This window comes from Strigops habroptila, chromosome 7 (genome assembly GCF_004027225.2).
Source record: "Strigops habroptila isolate Jane chromosome 7, bStrHab1.2.pri, whole genome shotgun sequence".
Classification (NCBI taxonomy): Eukaryota; Metazoa; Chordata; class Aves; order Psittaciformes; family Psittacidae; genus Strigops; species Strigops habroptila.
In genome coordinates this window covers 11654882-11675270 of record NC_044283.2, presented here as the reverse complement: position 1 = coordinate 11675270, position 20389 = coordinate 11654882, and the positions used below count along the sequence as shown (strand labels likewise).

The 20389-nt window shown below is 38.6% G+C and overlaps 1 protein-coding gene across 8 annotated transcripts in view; it reads left to right on the top strand.

The window, feature by feature from the left end:
- Nucleotides 1-17886, top strand: part of SORCS2 (sortilin related VPS10 domain containing receptor 2) — a 548756-nt gene extending 530870 nt beyond the window's left edge. For 3 of the 8 annotated variants that reach the window (XM_030491459.1, XM_030491465.1, XM_030491466.1), the window contains 2 exons: nt 4734-4891; nt 7071-7461. In XM_030491459.1, coding sequence (XP_030347319.1) covers nt 4734-4891; nt 7071-7231 — 319 coding nt within the window. In that variant the 3' untranslated portion in view covers nt 7232-7461. Of the gene's footprint in view, nt 1-4733; nt 4892-7070; nt 7462-7489 lie in introns of those variants that run through there. The other 5 variants (XM_030491462.1, XM_030491461.1, XM_030491464.1 and 2 more) reach the window with 5 other exon arrangements.
- The last annotated feature ends 2503 nt before the right edge of the window (nt 17887-20389 follow it).

Below are 20389 nucleotides of genomic sequence, written 5' to 3'. Positions count from 1 at the left end.
GAAGATTTCTTCATGCTTTCAGAGGATGCTTCCATGGTGTGCGGTCCTGAGCAACAGTATAGAGAAGGCAAATAGCAGTGTCTGCACTAGGCAAAGTGGAGCAAAGGAAAAATACATTTTAGCCACATCAAAGCTGCCATGTAATCGTCATGGTTCTGAAATACTTTTCTTATTTTTTACATCTGTATAAGAACAGGATATTATAGTAGCCAAGCCAGAGCAAATAGTTGGCTTTTCTGCTTAGGTATTTTACCTGGTTAATAGTAGCAAATTTGGTTTTCTAAAAGAGTGTGAAAATCTTTAACTTTTAGTTTGTATGCAGGCTACTGCCGGTGTACTTAAAGCTGCATACATTGTTTTCACAAATCGCCATGAATCTATTTCAGCCAAATTTATACCATTCTGTGTGTATTCTTTTTTTCCCCACTACTGTCAAGTGCCACTTTTGGTAAATGAACCCCTTCCTGGGTCATTTTCACAATCTGGGGCAGAACTGTGTTATCTTTCTGCCTCATTGACTTACTATTGCATTTTCAGTCTCTGAAAAGCTATCTTTTTACCCACCTTGCTTATACTACTTTTATGTTCCATGAGAGCAAGTTTAGTCCCAATCCATGCCATTTGGTCATAAAAAACCAGGCACTAATTTAATGATCTACATAATATTTCATAAAAACTTCCTCAAAAATCAAAGTAATAGCATGTAGAAAAGATTTCTGAAATGAAAGAGGCCAGTAAATCAGCAGTGCCTTAAAGCACAAAGAAGTAAGTCATCTGAACATTAATCCAAGCATAATAAAGCCAGCACCACAATAAAGTATTCTATTTAATGGATTATTATTGTTGTTAGTTTTATTTAAATTCCAAGAGAATGCTACGTTATGCCATATCCTTTGCCATGTGAATATGTTCCTATTTTTTTATACTAAGCAGAATCTTAATCAAGCCTCTGGAAAATGAATGAAGTTGCATAAAGGCCAATGAATATTGGCTCCATAAGGAAGGAACTGAAAGCCAAATAAACTAGAGAGTTTATATGAGTGGGAATCAATATCTCATCCCCCTCCTGCTGTTCCTTACTGCTGAACATTTTTAAGTGCAAATAGTTTCAGGTATGAACTGATTAGAATTTGTGAATATCAGGATATTCTGGAATATCTTCTGGAATATCTTCTAAAAGGTGTGATGCCTGGAGAGCTTTGTGAAAGCCATCTGCTGTGATGTTCAATAGTAGTTCTGTGCAGAATTAAGTCTCCAGTTCATATTTTTATGGTCCTCAAAGCAGGCATGAATATTTTTTCTTCTTCGTGATTGAAATAAAACGCTACAGAGAAAACAAAAGGAGCTAAAAATGTAAACCACAGAGTGCTGCTCAGCAGAGGTAATTGTCTCCAGTGATGGATATGAAGCACATGCATTTTGCAGCTGGAGAGTAAACCCCCCAAAGAATCTATTGCATAATCTTTTTCTCTGTACGTATAAACGTGCTTTCAATTTTCATATTGGTGATATAACTCTCTCGGGTTGGATTTCATGTCTTGTCATGTTTTCACAGTAGTCTTTTATGTAGACCCAAGCATTTCAGCTCTGCCTACTTCAAACAGTTACATTGCACTCAATAGAAATTGCTTCCTTAAGAAGAGAAAAGCACATCAGGGTACAAGAGTTTCTCTCTGTGTAATTAGGGGCAGCAGCTTCTTTCATATGTATTAGAGCAGTGAGAGGCATCTGAAAAATTTCCAGAATCAGGCCCATCTTTAGCAAGGATTTGGTATCCACATCCTGATTCATTCCACAATGCGGTTGTCCCTTATAAACAGAACATCCGGCACATGTGTTAAAAATGCCTCTTGAAAAGGCTTGGACTATCATTTTCTTCAGTCTGGTTGAGTCTCTTGCTTGTAAAACTGAACCATATGAAACACGTAGAGACATCTGTAGTGTATAAAAGGTCAAATGCCTAAGCTATAGGCACAAGACCTTCACAAGACCTGTGATACTCTCCTTCCTATCCATACTCTGTGTTACAATATAAGTAACTGTGAGGAGCAAAGGAAAGTATGGAAGAGTCACTGATTATCTCAACTTTACACCTTCCTTGGAGGATCTATACTTGGCAGGATTGGGCTGACTAAGTTTAGATGAGTGAGAAATGAGAGCTTATGCCTCTTCTCCTTTTACCTGTAACCCATACACAGGTGCTCTTAACAACAGTATGTTTAATGGTTATTTGTGAACTTGTGAGGTTTTGTCCTTTAGGAACCCCTTAATGTGTTTAATAGTATGTGTTGTGACTGTGTGGTCTCTAACTGGGAAGCCTTACCAGAGGCGTGAGTTGAAGCCTCAGGATTTACACCAAAGGACACACCTTGTTGACCTGGTTTCAGACAAGCCCTTCAGCCTGGGCAGACAACAGTTAGACTAGCAGCTCTGTTTACTTAACTGCAATGGTCTGATATGCCATATGGGTTTGAGATGGATAACATATTTATTGTGTCAGAAATATTTTGATAATGCCACTGATGCTTCTACAGTCTGTCAGAAATAAAGTTTTGAGAAGGTCCCCTAATTATTGCAGAAACATATGTGCTAATTCTGCAGATGTGTTGCAAAGACATTCTTCTAGGTTGTATTTCCCTTAGGCATTCAGCGGTGGACAGAAAGTGAGCAATTTGACAGGTTTGATGCAGGTCTGATTGAGAGGGATGTTGTTTTCCGCCTGACCAGTTTCATTAGCAAACACATTAAAACAGTCTAGAGTTACTGGCCCTAGAGAAAAAAATCAAAATTAATTACCTAATGTATTTGTTTTGGTAACAAGGAATGTCCTTCCCCTTTTCATCGTGGCTTTTTTCATCCAGTTAATGGGGGGAGAGTGATGCAGGGCTTGGCTTTACGTGTATGTTTGTGTTCGATGAAACTATTGAAGTGGTCATAATAGCACAGTGTTGTGGTATCAGACCTTGTTTCCACCCTTGTCCTTTGCATTTGGTTAGTTTCGTGCTTTATTTACTCTGAGATCACAGAGATACAGAAAAGAGCAAGAGCAATCAGATTTCTTTCTTTCTGTTGCTTATAAATAATGGGGTAAAATACATAATTTCTGTATATATATAATTTTGTGTGTGTTTGTATACACATACCTATACAGTTCTGTGTGTTTGTATGCATATAGGTATACAGGATGCAATTAATCCCTTGGATAGTTCAGAATAAAGAGAGGAGATCCACTTCAGTTGTCTTTCATTGCTTAGCAATTTTAATTTATTCTAATTATTCTGATGCAATGGAAGGTGCTGTTCAAAATAGTATGCTGCAGTTACTTTTATCTCAGACTAAAATGGTGCCACCTGGTAAAGAACCTTTCTTCTGAAATGACATTTAAAGACAGGTCATCTTCAAAAGCCTAGAGAAAACAGAGCGACCTGTGTATTTAGCCAGCTTTCAAACTGCTGCCAGAATATGAAGCAGGAGATATTTGTTTTTAGAGGCATGCCTACAAATTAGTGTCACTTCTTCTATTTTCTCACTGTCTAAAGGAGAAACCACAGCTTAACCTCGGCAGTTCAACCGCATTTTCTCTTTTCTTCTCATTGTCTGCCTGTTGCAATAATCTGTGTTTAAGCACAGACTTTGACAGCCATGATCTGCTGTCATGCTGATCAAGCTGTCAAGCTGCTTCTTGCAGTATAAAACCTGCAACTCCCTAATCAGAAGTGTCTGCTTGGTGCCTAGGCAAGGATGTCCTTATGTGCTCAGGCAGACTGCAGGTGAACGCAGCTACAGCAAAGGGTATGGTTCTCAAGAAATGTTTAAACCATAAATTCTATTGCACAGTTAGAAGTCCCTGATTATTCCCTTTAATTTTACAAAGTCTAATTTAAGTTAATCTAGTTAAGACGTCTTTATCAATACTAAGTCTGAAGGCTCCCAGTCTCAGACATGGTGCTAATTGTTCATTAGAGCTGATAGAGCCATTTAATCGCATGCTTTTTGGTTTTCTAGATTCAAATCAGAATGAATGAATGAACTAAATGCTGTCTGCTATAGAGAGTTTTGTCTAATTCATCAGTTTCCAGCAGTCCTGGGCCAAACTTTACATTCTGTGGCCTTCAGTGCTGCCTGCTTAACTTCTCTAACCTCCCCAGTCTTCTTATGTGCCCTTACCAGTGCCTGTTTACCTCCTTACCCCTTGGTCCTGGCCTTCTGGTTCTTCACTCACTGCTCCCTTTCGATTGTCTGTCTCCTGGATTTCTCCTCAACCCTGGCTTACTCTCCTCAACCCTGATGGATCATGAGAGTGCCATTCGATGAGTTCATCCTTCAGTGTCAGCCCACCTCACCAGTGAGATGTGGTGATGATTGTGACCCAGCTTGATGTTTGCGAAGACACCTGAAACCAGGAATGAATACCTGTTGGGTGTTTTTATTGCTTGAGTTCTTAAAATAGTTTCTCTGTGGTTTTAGTAATTTTTTTACAGTATTGTTCATTATTAGAAATTGATGCTTAATTATTATGTTGGTATGAACATTGTGATAAGGCCGTTAAAACTGTGGCTGAGAATAAAGAGTCAATAAGTTTAGGTTATGAACACAAAACTAAGGAAGAGTGGGATTGGTGCTGGTTTGTGATTCTGGAACACCTTTGCTCTGCTGGAGCTCTGCTCTGATGCCAGCATGTATGCAACACAAAGGAACTCCATCACAAGACCTTTTCTCCTTGTCTGATGTAGGAAACTGCCAGGCAGAAATGTCTACGCCCAGATGCACAACGAAAAAGAGCAGGAAATGACAAGCCCTGTTAATCATAGTGAGGACACCCAGAACATCATCCAGGGTGAGGAGTTTATTGATGATGATCTGGACTCTCAAACACTAGGTAACGCAAGAGGTAACTTCATTTTTAGTTTATAAATTTTCATAAGTAATTGATTTTTAATTGATATTTGTTTTCATTTTAGCTTATTTTTCATTTTCTGCGCAGTCTCAGGAAGAAGCAAATAGTACACCACTAACAAAGGATTATCTCAGTTATCTTCTTTCAGCTTGCCTGTGATACAGGCTTGTGTATGGATGACATGCTACATAGAGGATGAGTACACAGATAATACAGTTTCATGTCAGGAGACTTACTTAGACATTTTTAGAGAGAAATTACATTTGGTAGAACAGTGTGTAATAGGTAACAATAATCCCCTGAATTAGTGGAAAATGTAATCTAGGCTACACTCTACAAAGGATTTGTAGAGTGAAGGTTTCCATTGTTTCAGATGGATTGTATCTAGATCTGTTGCTTTATTTGCCATTGTACTCGAGTGGCATTTAAAGTTTTCATTATTAGAAACATTAAATTTATTCCTGTATGAAAAGTATCATAAGTCTTCCCTTATTTATCTAATTTAAGTAACTTTCCAGTATTCATGGGGGGGCATAAGGAACCCATGAGGGATACTTTTAGTGAATATTTCTCAGTGCAAATTATTCCAGTGTCAGGTGGAAGTATATATCCTGGCACCCTGTGGTTATTTTTAATGCATCATGGAGTGCTGATCTCTAAAGTTCATTTCTTGTAAAATTTGCCATTGTGTTCAGATTGCTTTCAGGTCACAGTCTGAAAAGTGTAGGACAATGGAAAAAGCTCCCCAGTTCCATTTCTACACATTTTGGGAAAATAAATCAGATAACCCAAAGCCTTTGGGATTTGTAGCAGTAGATTCATGGTGTAACAAGCAACTGTAATGTCTTCATGAACCCGTAGAAAAGATGTGTTTTAGCTGCACCAGAGGTAGCCTGGGGAAGAACAGAACTTTGACAGAGAAGAGATTTCTTTATCTTGCTTTTCTCCTTTATATTTCTTGTCAATATCTTTATTTTCATTTGCTGAGCTGTGTGCTGCTTCTAGGTTCTTGGAGGTGTTAGCTTTGAGCACGTGGAAAGAATCCTGCCTCTTTCTTTACTTTATGCATTTATATCTTTTCTTTGACAACCTTTGCTTATGAGTATCACTGTGTTTCCATTCAGAGTTTGCAAGACGACCTTGATTGCACTACTGACTTTACTGGAGTTAGTTCCAAAAACAACCCTGGAAAAGCAAAGTCTATGTTAAAATTGTTTGGTCAACTCATCTCTAAGGTCTTTAGAGGAGAAGGCTAAATGCTAAAAAATTCCTTGCAGACATGCCTATTAAAGTGGAGCATTCAAACACCTCTAGTAATGTACGGAAGCATAACTACTTTTAATGGTAGAAAATCCCTTATGGCCTATTTGTATAAGGCAGCTTGGGATGCTGGAATAAAGAAATGCTGCCCTGATTTGTAATGCATTCAGAAATAATCTCTATTTGCCCTGCACTCCTCACTCAGAGAGAGGAAAAAAAAAAAAAAAAATCTTCTGTCTGGGCAGAGCATTATTAGGGTTAAAGAGTGCAAGATCATGATGTTTTGCTGGGAAACTTACTACAGCAAATGCAATTCTCAAGGTTATTTGTGCTTCTGCCAGGTTGTCAGCACCAGCAGCATTTCCAGTAGAATGTAAAGAGCTCATTTCTGTGGATGATAATCATCTGTATTTTGTCAGCTACTGTACACCTCTTAGACACAAGACTTTGTTTAAGACATAAAACTATCCTTCTGCTTGCTGTACTGCTTTGCTAGTTGCAATACTTTCCACTAGCTTTGGTTTTGCTCAGTACTGCCAAGAAAATATTCCTGTTAATGATACTTCTCTATTTTATCTGGCCGGAGAATAAAACATGTTGTAATCTCTGCTTTATTAAATTCTGGTTTACAACATTATTTGCAGAAGGTTCCTATATTATGGAGATCCCTTCTAGTTGTGGTGAGCTTTCTCCCTCCCTATTGGGAGATGTCAGTAGCAGCCTCCGCTCCATGCACAGCAGGGAGTTACAGGCCTGGGTTTCTGTTTGTTCTCTCTCTTCTCATAACTTTTGAATTTCCACAGTACAGTATTCCCAGACTCACCCATCCACTTTTTTTGTTTTCTATATATTTTATGTTGCCTACTTTATCGCAACCCCCACCTTGGGACTCCTCAACACCATTACCTTGCAGTGACTCCTTCTGGGAGAAGTGGCAACTTGAACAGCTACAGAGTTCCCTTATTGCTGATGCCGGTCAGTGTCCAGTCCCAGGTCAGTGGCATGTCGAATGGACGCCTCAGGTTCCATTCTCCTCCCTCACCTGCACCCCTCGAGACAACTACACCTTTTTAAGCCACAAAGAGAACCAACTTATGCAGTCACTGGGATAGAAACCCTAGGAATTCGTCACAAATCCACCACCATGAGCAAAAGCTTTGCGCGAAAGTATGCTGTAGGTACATGGAGCTGTTGCACCAACCTTCACCTGACCTGTTGTTTGATAAAGCCACTCTCTTCATGCAATTGACTTGTCCCTGCAATAAAAGAGGGATTTATTGTGAAGTGCCTGAAATACACTAATGCTGGCCTTTTGTTTCTATATTTTTGTAGGCAATCACTCAGGCGTGGTTTTGAGCATCAACTCCAGAGAGATGCACAGTTACCTGGTTAGCTGATATTTACAGCTGAACACAAAAATCAAAAGACTCTTCTCTGTATTGTTTTATTTTTCCCTGGTGATGTCACAAAATTGCAAATATGGCTGTAAATGCTGGTGGAAAGGAGGTTTCTTATCAGTCTGGAAAAAAAGTTCATCGTCAGTTGCCAAGGGAGAAGGATAATACGTCTTGTGTTCACTCTATGGCCTGGAAACTCGTTACAATTGGAACTCAAAATACGGTAGCAAACTTGTAGCCCTAGGCACCTTCAATGCCACCTTATTTCTTTTCTGTGTATGCTTTAGTTCTTTATGTTTATTTTTAGGATTGACTGTAATTTTCTAATTATGTTTTTAATTGACTTATTCAGCTGAAGGGTTGAGACTTTTCAGCCTAAAAAGGTGATTTTTACACAAGTGACTAGACCAGAACAGATGGTTGGTTGATCACAATGATGGTTTTTTAGGAGGCCAAGTGTTTCTGTACTGGGAGAGAACCGGGTGAGGAGACAAACGCACTCCTAGTTGATACAAGCTCTTAACTTGAATGTGTCAGACAATCTAATGAATTTAGGCTTAGGCCCTTCTGTGGATTAAAGGAAGTAAAGTGTTAGTTATCTCATAATATAGGATAATGCTCTTCTAAGTATAGGAAGTCCTGACAAACCATCAGCACCAGTATCTCCCCCAGTCCCACCCCATGTGAAAGAAAAACACCAGCTTGATGCTATTTCCAGACCAGGTGCCTTCACTTGCAGACAGTCACTTCAGTTGCTCTCGTCTCCCGAGCGAGCACCTCTAGGACGATGGCAGCTGCCGGATGAGTTACCCTGTAAAACCTCCTGCTGGTGGCCTGTCTCTTTTTACATTCCCAGAGAGTGTAAATACCTCTTTTAAGGCGCTTTCTTTGTATGGTTATTTTTTAAAGATTTCCTGTAGGGGTAGAGATGCTGGGTTGGTCAGAGCTCTCCTCCAGGCAGGATTGGGTAGCGCACTGCCATCCTCTTCCCACCCGCATCCTTCTGTGGGATTTTCCCTGGCTGTTTTCCCTTGCAGGCAGGGGTGGGCAAACTCTGAGCTGATGTTTTCCGCTTGAGTTGGTTTGGCAATCTGGAAGGACATGGGGAGGATAGGCTGATTTAGGGATTCATATTTCCTTCCCATCACCACAGGGTGTCACTCAGTCCATACCACTGCTGGCTCTGATTTCTGCAGGGAGGGCAGTGGGGCTTCTGAAGGAGCTGCCTACAGAAAGGCTTGTGTGTCAGGTCAGAGTTTCCTAATCCCAATTTTGTGAGTTGGACCAGGCTTTCCTAGTACAAACCTCTGCACCCCTAGGGAATGGCAATGCAGTGAATCTACACCCTGCTGGTTTTTTCCCTGTGGTTTGTAGAGAGAAACAGACTATGGTGTGATGAGTTCAAACATCTGGTGTCCTATGTGTCACAGATACCTGGGATTAGGATCTTTCTCTCAAAAACCTATATAATCTCTTCACTTTTTGCCTTCGATAGAGAATAAATAGCTCTTAACTTCCTGAATGTCGTACTGATGCTAGTGACAGGCTCGCACACCACCTTACTTAGGAGGATACAGATAGGTAACTACATCTTTCTGAACAAACAAACAGAAAATAACAAATGCTAGTAAAACAGAAAAGAACTGTCTTAAAATTAGCATATGCACTGGAGTCACTCTTTTGCGTAACTGTGAGTATCCTGGAGCATATTGTCATCAAATTCAACGGACTGGGATGTAATAATTCAGTGTAGTACTGTAGGCTCTCACAAACCCCACAGGATGTATGTGTAAAGCACAAGAAAATCTAGATTATAAACTTACTGTAAGGAACTACTGGAAAAGTGTAAGTGATGATTCTGAAAAGCGCTTGTAAACTGCTCAGGAAAATAGTTTCTAAAATTTCTGCCTATTTAGTTGTAGAGTGCCATGCAAACTGACTTATGGAGAAGCAGTGCTCTGGCTGAGTGTTGCATGCCAGGCTGTGTAGAAATCCAAGGTGTTACATGTATCTGAGTTTCCTGAAAAGAAGTGCAAATGCAAAATGTGCTGTGCATCGGAAACTCTCGCGATCATTGCACCAGAGGCTTTCCTCCTCACCAGCTCTTTATACTTTTTCTGGTGGAAATGAGCTAGAGCAGAGAACAGTCGTATTGCAAACAACTAGCTTGTTCCTGTGAAATAAATCTGAAGTGAGATATTTGTGTAGGGCAGGTGAGTGGCAGATTAGCCTCATGGATAAGGGATGGAAGTTCTAGCTTGGGGTTGTTCTCCCACTCTTTGTCTCGCTGGCAAAGGACACTGTTGGAACTAGGTCACACATCTAGTTTATGCTTTAACAGCTACTTTAATACATCTAATACAGGGTGATTTGTGTCTCTGTTAATAGGAGTCTTTTGGAACACGGCTGAATATTTAGCTGCTTGGTACTCTAATTAACACTTATCACAATATAGTGCCTGTAATAATGTTTTTCAATGCTTATTAATTTGATTCATGCAGCACTCCTGTGAGGTTGGTTTGTCATGTCTTAAAACCACTGTTTTCTAAAGAGATGTCAGTATTGCCATAACTGTGTTAACAATATCCAGCAGATAATAAAGGAAGCCTTTTATTCTCTGGCAAGAATTACTTTAAAATGCATTGTTGTAAAGCTGAGAAAATACCATTATAGTTTTCCTACTCATGGTGTCTTGGTTTATCTTTAAATGAAAAGTCCTACTAGTGCTAGGTTTCGGATCTCTTGAACTGAATCCATGTCATCTTAGTAAATGCTAATAATCCAGATACATGTATATACAGAAACATGGAATTGTTTCTATGCACAAATGCTAGTCATACATGCATGCACACACAGAGTACTTGTACAAATTCCAGTTAAATTTATTAGTGAAGAAGAGTGATTTGATGTCTAAGAAACAGAAGATGGCTGTGGGGTACCTGGATTTTGTACCCAGACTTTGGACAAGTTACTTAACCTGTATGTGCCTCAGTTTCCCCACCTGTAAAATGGGGCTTATAGTAATTACCTACCTCACAGGGGTATTGTGAGGCTAAATTAATTACTGTTTGTTCAGGTTTGCCAGAGTAAAAGAATTTTGTGAGCATAAATTATTAATAGTTTTACTTTCTTTGTTTTACTTGTAATTACGGCTGTTATTAAAGGTAGTCTACTGAAACCAGCTGCAATTTTGTATAAATGTAAAAAATGCATAATCAAAAAAAGGTACATCACTCAAAAAAAGAGGTAATTTTATTTAAAAACTGTTATTGGAACATATTGTTATGTGGTAGCATTGCAACATTGGCTGTGATTTTGCTGTTACGCACTAGTATCTTACTTTTCTGCAGTGTTATTTGGTCAAAAGCCTTATAATGATGTACTGTGAGACTTAACACTGATGTTGAACTGTAGTGAAACCAACAAAACTGGCAGTGTATTGGCCTCATTTACATCTTCTGGCCTTAAACTCTGATGTATTTGTAATTTCAAAAACACACTGTACTTTCCAGAGTGCTCCAAGCAGTACTGATTCACATCATTCTAATAGAGCCATCAATATTTACAGCTGTTATCTTTGCTTTCCCTTTTGACATTAAATGTTTTAGGCAGTTTTGGATTGGTCCATCCACATAAAGTGCTCAGAAGTGCTTGGAAGACATTTAGGAGAAATCCATACATAGTGTAAAGTAATTTCTCAAAAATAAAAATGATATAAACCAATGTATGTTTTATACCCCATAGAAGAGGGTGGTGAAAATAACTGTGAAGGAATAGAAGGTACCAGTCTGAGGCAAGATGTTATCTCTAATTCGCATCCAATTTCTTTGAACTGTTTTAGGATATTCTCATTGAATTAAATCCTTCTTGATGAGTTCTCTGCTTTCAATGACCACATAAAGAGAAGTAAAGTGTTTATTCATATAAAGTAGACAACTTGTTAAATTGCTGTGCTCTAGACAGACAGACAAGTCAGTGCTTTGCTGTTAGTAGTTCCTAGTGTGAAGCAGATTTCATCTGTCAAGATTATGGTGGTTAGCTGTGGTTTAGGTCCAATGAGACATCCCTTTAGTGGGAATACTCTGCTACTGTATGCTGTCTCTTTAATAGAGGTCAGTAGCATGGAACTGCCATGGTTTCCATCCTCCTTCCACAAATAAACACTCCAAGAAATGTGTGTGTGTAGGTTGTTATTCTTAAGAAATTAAGTAGATACATTTGTTTGCAGTAACTTTTTGATGATGAACCGGTGGTTCTGATAAGCGTTGAATTTCTAGTGTTATTTCAAGTCAAATTCAATGTTGCTGAGTTGATAGAATCGATGACAATTTCAGTCATGGATTTTTCCTATGTTTCCTATAAAACAATGTTCTGTAATTTGTCATTAATGAGACTTTGTGGGGAAAAGGAGACTAAAATTTTTATTTCATTGCACAGTCCCTGACAGTCAGAGTTGTTATTGTATATTGATTGAGACCGCTGTATTGTTTCCATCTTCATTTTTATTTCAGAGTTTTAGATGTGCACATTTCTGTCAAAATACTGGCTTTCCACTGGGAAGAATTTATAAGCATTTAACTTTATAAATATTGATTTTGAGATGCAAAATTTTGTTGTGTTTTCTAAGTCCATCCAAAAAGCTGCTTCCTGGCTCCTTTTCTCTGTTCTAGTCCCAGTTGCACATTGCTTCTACAATTTTCTTTATGAGACTGGCATACAGCCTAATCTTATTAGTGTAAGAAAGTCTAACTTCCATTAAAATAGCATTTAATTGCCTAGAAGTAGATACAGGATCTGCTTAGACCATTTTCCTAATGTTAAGTCTGTATTTTCATGTTCCTTATTTCCTTTCAGTATTAGCCCTCTGAACGCCATTAAACGTGCGTTTATTCCTGTCATGGATATATGTGTAACGTTTTTCACTTATTTTCAGACTATAATCATCAAAACCAATTTTGAAATAAGTCAGACCCCCAGTTAGCTTTTGCAGTTAAAGTCTCACCCGCAGTCTTTGGGAAATGTCAAGCTGGGCACTCTTAATTTTTTAATCTTCTAAAATCTTCTAAGATCTTTAATCTTTCAAGTATGTTGCGTAGAGAATTATACATACTATCAGGGAAATAAGGCCTGTAATGGTGCTTCAGGATGGTGTGAAGGCTAAAGAAGTGCATTCCTCTGTGCATTTTTTTTTCCCTGAAATTGATGCATATAGCAAGTTAGTTTCATTATTTTTAATATGCAAGATCTCATTTCTATAAGTCTTCAGTCTCAGCCTTTTTCCTCCTGTTAAATGGAGTAGCAAATTATATGAATATGAATTGTGGAGCCATGTATGACCAAGTGAGGGATTTTCATTCTTTTCATCTCTTTCTTTTTCTTTTTTTTTTTTTTTTAATTTTTTCCTTATGTGAAGCAGCTAGTTTGTGTGCTGGTAGCTGAGATCATCTTCTGGAAGACAGTATATAAGACAAGAAACACTGGAGGGCTTAGAAATACATACTCTGTAGAGCAGCGATATAGCTATATGAACAAAATCCTTATCAAAGAGCTATTATGGTTTGTATTAAAATACTTTTTTAAATACTATCTCTAAAAATACAGGTTCTTATTTACATACTCTTTGTCTCTCTCCTTGAAGATTGATTTTCTTTTAGGAGCGACATTTACCAGTTCTGAAAATAGTGGATCCTTAACCTTACACAAGTAATTCTGTTTAAAATTATTTCCTTGCAACACTTGAAATCATTACACAAACTTGAGCTGTATTGATTGGACTTAGTTTCTGAGGTTCTGTAGAATTTGCATCTTTATGCTGATTTGTTGCAATACAGTGGACATACAGCCCTATTGGGCTGCAGTAATACAAACAGCAGCACATGGCACTATGTACATAATATGCCTTTGTTGTCAGGTGTTCCAAACAACTTTCTTAGCATGTCTTGTATTTCTATGTTATTTGTTGCTAGTTTTAGCCAGCTTTCGATACATGTATTTAGTTCTTACTGACAGTGGCTGCTCTTGTAGACAAAAGGGCAAGAATTGGCTTATTCTTAAAAAAAAAAAAAGTATTAATTCACACGATTTGCTTATTAATTAAAACAGTTTAAAAAGGAAATCTTTCTGAAAGGTGAAAGAGATGTTTTTTAATGAGAACAGCTCATAGGAAAATGGCAAACTTGTATCCACATGGTTTTTGGACATTCTGGTTATGGATTATGAATAGACAGGACTGTGCAGAAGTGTGCACCCTGAACATCAGTAACATGCACATAAGCAGTTTGCAAATGATAAAAATAGTCCAAAGGAGCATATTTTAATATACCACTTTTATGTCCCAGATTCACCAAAGGGCATTTAAATAGTTGAGATTATAGACTATCATCACAAATATAGGAAGATGCCCAATTCACTAGCTCTGTTTCCTTGTAAATACACTCCTCTTTGGGGTTAATCTTTTGAGATGCTGAGCTCTTCAGAGAAGTGACCTTCATTGCTCAATGCTTACAGCATTTTGCTAAGTAATTGGAGACTCTGTATAGAAAAAAAGTCTGAATTTCCATTCTCTTCTGTTTTTTCTTGTTTCTCTCCCTCCCCCTTTTTTGTCCTTTTGTTCTTTTTCATTGTTGCAGCTGTTTGTTGCTTTGCCTTGCCTTCCGCCTCCTCCTCCTGACAGTTCTACACAGTACACTTTTTTCCTCCTTGCTTTTTGTTTTGCTTTATGTTCTGTTTCTGTGTTTTTATTTGGATATGCACCCTGCTGTATCCAAAGTGGTAACAAGCAGAATCACAGTCTCCTCCCCATCCTGTTTCTTCTCTGAGCTCCACTGTATTATTCGAGTTGATGTAGTTCCCTGTGCTTTGTCTCCCTGCAGTCCACCCTTCCTGTTTCTTTCCCACTTTTGGTTCTTCTCATCTTTAACTTTTAATTTTGGCTCTCATTTTCTCTAAATCTTTCTGCAACTCTTCTGGTTTGCCTTTCCAGGACTTCTCTCAGCTGATTGTCCCAGAGAGCACACAGTTCTAGTCTGTGATGAGAATGAGTGTTGTACTGCCAGAAAGAATACATAACTAGCATTCCTCTTTCATCCATGTATATATTGAGCTTGCTATCAGTCTGTTGTGGAAAATGCACATTTAATTGACAGAATGCTATAGACATTATCTCCCAAACGCCTCTTTCTGCCTCGTTTTGGGTTATGGGGGTGAGGTATGGTATTTGCATGTGTTTCGTGGAGCACAGCAAGGGCCAGGAGGTACAGAGCTGCAGCAAGGCTGGGCAGATACTCTTTGGCAGACGATTGGGCTGCATTTCTATATGGGAAATACGAGGCCAAAGCTAGCAAATAGCTTATTAGATAAGTTGTTACAACCTGAAGCTGAAGAAAAGGTGAGGTAAAGAGTTTCCATTGCTAATAAAGGAGGAGGACCAGGGATCATTCCTCTTGGGAGCAATTTGACTTGTCAGGTGTGTAGGACAGGTCTGTCTGTATACAACTTTCCTAGAGGCAGAGGCAAATGGCTTGCTTTCAAGTTCCATAAACTACAAGTTTAAGCAAAGTCACCAGGTAGGTTTGGCAGAATCATCTTGCTAGAAGAGCTTGGAGAAGTTCATGGAAATAAGATAATTGAAAAGCTCAGCGGTATCTTTGAAGGGTAGAACCTGTGTTGGAGAGGGAGTGTGTATGAGAGAGATGTAGGAGGGAGGGAAGCAAAAGATTGAACAGGGAAAGGGAAAGCTGTGAGAAAGTCAGTGTTACCATTGTGTATGATTCTGCCATGAGTTGTTGATTTTGTTTTGCTTAAACCTTGGAGCTTGCTTTAATTCATGATGGCAACTATTTTAATTTTGTTGGTTGCATATAGAGACTTTAAACCATGAGTCTAAACTGATGCAGGAGCAGGAACACATGAAATTATCAGCGTTTCTGTCTCTGATTTAAGAGGGGTCTGACTTGCAGCAACATCCCACTTGAGGTGCATGGAAAAGAGGTTGCTTCCCAGGAGCCAGGATGCATGTATGTGCACTCCAGAGGTAACTCCAGTGTAGGTTTACTTCTAAGATGATTGTAGGGCATTTGCTAATTGTTTTTCCCTTAGCACAGCACTGAGCTAGGAGGCAAGAGAGAAGAATTATTTTATACGGTCTGAGTCTTAGATTTATACTGCTTAAACGTAATTTGCTAGAATCCCTCTGTGAGCTGTAATTTTGCAATGTTTAGAGAGAATGAATGGAGTTGGTACGGTATTCCTGAGGGTAAACACCAGCCACTGGAGTTCACTGCACATGTGACTAGAAATTTTAATTTTAGGAACAGAGTTCCTCCATTTCACATACACACGAGGCATTTGAGTACAGTTCTCTCTGTTTATTTGTCGCTGACAAGCAGTGATATATTTTCTCATGGGTGTAAGTCATGGGCTGCTCTTACTGCAGTGCAGAAGGCTCTGGAGGAAAAACGTAATCAAATGGAGAAGTATACTTGAATTCTCTGCTCTTAATCCCAGTTTCTTCTGAGTTGCTTTTCTCTGACTGTGGTTCTACCAGTTGGGTTGATGTCAAAAGGGCATTAATTCATTTTTATCCTCTTCTGTGTGGCTGAGAAAAAGATACAAGAAAAAAATTGCAAAGGAATAGCAGATTGGAAGATGTGGGGAACTTGATCAGCTGGCAGGGCACTGTGGGAAGCTTCCACTTTGGTTCTTTACTTGGCAGTTGTATTTATAAATATGTACAGCTACTGTGATTTACCTTTCCATTAACTATAGATAGGCTTCTTTGCAAAAGGGAGGTGGTTCTAAAGGGTATCACCCTAGTATATTGCAAGTGTGGTTTTAGGAGACATAAACTAATGTCTGTCTTCACCTACATGAAATTATCATAGCATCATTGCTCTGTATTTATGAAGTTGCACTAGGAATATCAGTTTATCCTGGATTAAGTATTGGAGGAAGATTTGGGAAGATAATGAGAGTTAGAGTGGGAGAATTTACCATTTTAAGAGCAAAGGATATTGGCATATTTACAGTGCATCTGTGCCTGTTTCAGCACAGGTGGGTCTAAAACTCTCATTTCAGACTCAGACAGAGAAATCATATAGATTTTTCTGGCATTAACCATGAGAACAAAAGGAGAAAAACCTTGTAATTAAACTAAGCCCAAATCATATTTTTGGCTAATTAGAGCTACAGCTCTTGGTAAAAATGTGAAAGCTAATAAAGTAAGAATTAGACTTGACATACTTCTTGTGAAGATTCACAAAGTATTTCTTGCTTCCTTGTTGTTCATGAGGAGCTTTACTTATTTCTTTACTTATTTGGTATTGCAGGGCTAAATTCTACCCTAAATTATGACCATGCAGTTCCACAGACTTTGTTGGTTCAGCTTTGTGTTATGGCAGAAAGGTGCTCACCCACAGTGAATTTGAGATGCAGCTGCAGGCTAAAGTCAGTCCTCATCTTGCTGCATCTGTACTCACACAGGTGACCAGCTGGTTTTCACCTGTATTCCCATGGTTAGCATAAGAGTACTTTGGATAGGTGTTAGCTAATTACAACCAATGTATAACTTAGTTTTTTAAATGCTTTTGACTGCTTTTCCAGAATATCATCAGTAAATGCTTAACACTCTGTTTCTAACCGTATTTCTGACAAAGAGGCCCTTCAAATCCTTGTAAAGGCTCTTAGTAGTCATCAGTATGCTATAGTCCATCCCTTCAACACACGTGACTACACAGTCCTCTCCTTCTGCCTTTGCACGTTCTAGTGTTTATGAAAACAGAACATGCCTTTACCTAATTTTGTTTCAGGAGACCTTGACTTTGAGCAGGCTTCTTTGTATACGGTATCAGGGCTCAAGGGAAGAATGAAATGAATCCACAACTGGTCATTGTCATAAATGGGGAAAAATGCTATTTGTATATTTTTGTAAATATGTAACATTTAATGGCAGTTTTGTAGTGACGTGCTGTTTTTGAGAAAAAAACAAAACAGAGCAAATAAAACCCAAGAAATATATGTTTGAATATGCTTAATGTAACACTTAACTGTGATTCAATTGCACAATTAATAGCTTAATCAAAAGTCTTGTGCAATATGTAGTGAACACACATAACCAAGTATCTGTTAGTGATCCACAACCAAGTTTTTGGCAACTTCTAATGATGGTGATGAACTGTGCAGTACAGATTATCACGGTCTCTTTCAGCTTCTCAACATGTAGCAGGCAAACTACTGTATACGTACCTGTGTACTCCACTGCATCCAAAGGTATGCAATTGTCCTGAGAACCTGCACTACAGGTTTTTCTTTAATAAAATTTGGTTCTAAACTGTTGGTTGCTTTGTTTTTCTTGTGAAGCCTTTCGTGGCATTTGTGGAGGGAAAATGGTTGAAAATGGTTGTTTTGATTTGTTAGTAATTAGTGGCAGACTACTCAATTTCAGCAGCACTGAGCTCAAGGGCTGCAGCAAAGCTTCATCCTCCTCCACTTCAGCCACTCCACTTCGTCCTCCTGAAGTGCAGCGGGAGTTGCTGCAGTATAGTTGGTGGAGGGTGACACTCTGTGGTGAGACTGAAGCCGTGCAACTAGAGTTGGAAAATAACTGTTCTGGAAACCTACTGAATCAAAGGCTGAATATTTCTGTCTAGCTAAAGAATCAAAGAATTCAGCAGGTTTCAACCTTGATCTCCTTGTAATAGAGAGCATAAACAGAACAAAGCTGTGCATGTTCTTCTGCCCCTCTGGTGTCGTTATTCCGATCTCTTCCATTTTCATTGGCTTTGCACACTACTTGCTCCTTATTTATTCTTTTTTTCTTTATTAACTGCATTGTCTTTCCTCTCTTCCTGAAGTGTTGCCTGTGCTGTACAGAAGCTGCATTCTCCTTGCAAAATTTGAGGGGGTCTGCAAATCAAAACTTGTCCTTAAGCTAGGCTGTATGCAAGGATCAGGCCCTGGCTCTCAAAATGCTCTTGCTGGTGCTGGCAAGTCTTAGCAAAGGTCACTGAATTGCTAAAGTCAGAATATGCTGTGCATCCCTGCAATTTGGACATTCTTCCCTGCTTCAAAGTTTTGAGGTGAGCTGCTACAGGCTTAGCTCAGATTTAGGGTTAAACACAGTTTATGTTTTGCTGACAGGTGGATACTGCTCTGCAGCTTGGTCCAGCAGCTTGGTGCTCCCAGGGAAAGCTTGACACTGGTAAAAGAAAAACTAACTGGTTCTTTTCACAGCCTAATGGCCACAACAGGGAGAAGCAGAGATGTTGAAAGCATTTCGGTTGTGGATACGCAATGTGAAGTCTTGTTAAACCTCATTGGGACAAAGCAGCAATAAATTTAGGTTGGAACTAGATGATCTTAAGGTCCTTTCCAATCCTAACCGTTCTATGAATAAACTATTATCTATCAACATAAACTATTATCTACCAATTATTATCTGCCAGATTAGCCATAGAAATGTTATAGACTACAATGAAGTTTTAATGGGACAATGAATGGAATATTTATTTGTAGAGTGGGTATATTTTAAGGATCAGAAGATGGGTGATTAGAAGGAAAAATACCCAAAATATAAGTTTAAAATTAATTTTCTCAGTCTGCCTTAGTTCTCATGGTCCCTGCTGAAAAACTTAGCAGCCAGAGGAACCCCCTGGTATGTGCTTATGATCCTACCCCATGGCACTCTGTGCTAAATGTGAGGCTGAGTTCAGAAATGAAGCTTGAGGCTTTCCCTCCTTGTGTAACTCAGCTAGAAAACATTCTGATGGTTGCCATTTTAGGTTTTCTAATCCTATATCGTGGCTAGCTGAGAATTTAAACTGCAGCGTTATCACTAAAATAGCAGCCTGTTGAATCTTGAGTGACTAAGTTCCATTTTCCAAATTTAGTGCTCTGATATAAATACAAGCGAATGAAAAGAAACCCTAAATTCTCTTACTTTCAGTGATGTTCCCATAGCTCTTTCGGAGGAAAGTTCCCGAGTTGGAGGGGCAGGAGTAAGAACAGACATGGATAAGCTGTTCCCATAAATGACACACCAAATGAAACTTGCCAATACTTAACCTGAAGGGTTACTTTATTTCAGAAACCAATTTCCATGGAAAAAAGAATAAGTAATCACTTCACTTGTTTCCTTTGCTGTCCTCATCAAAGCCATATTAATTGCTACCCTATTTTGAAGCCTAACTGGTTTCAACATCTTCATAAATTATGTCTCTATAATAAAACTTCTGAGTCATAAACACCAGCCAGTATTTTTTCCTGTTTTCCATTAAGACATTGATTTCTTTTCCACTATTTCTTTTTGTGATTTATGCCTTGAACGATGCTTTGCTTTCATGTGAATCCAGCTGCTGTGGTGAAAATGTTACTGTATTCTGACCCTCATGGTTTCGAAAGCTGAAGCAAAATGCTGCAAATGCTGCTTAGTGTATTTTTGATGTGATAAAGGGATCTGTTCTCATCATTACAGTATCACACCAAAAGCTGACCTCTGAAAAAATCAGAAGCAGCGATTCCTGCTAAAAAAACAGGTTAAAAAAGTAAAAATACCAAGGAATAATTCAGTGACAGCAATTATCAGCCTACTTAAAAATTAGTAATGAAAACAGGAATGAAGCTTTTCACTTAAGTTCCGTTCAGAACCATGTAGCTGTAATTCTACTGAGCTATAATTCTACAAAATCTAACAGGAAAATTATTTCCTTGTCATCAGGAGAGATTATTGAAGAGGAATTTAATTGTTTCAGTTATCTAATACATTGTAAAGGAATGATACTGCATTGTCTTCATCTTAAGACAGATGCTTGCTTTAAAAATTGAAAAGAATGTGATACAT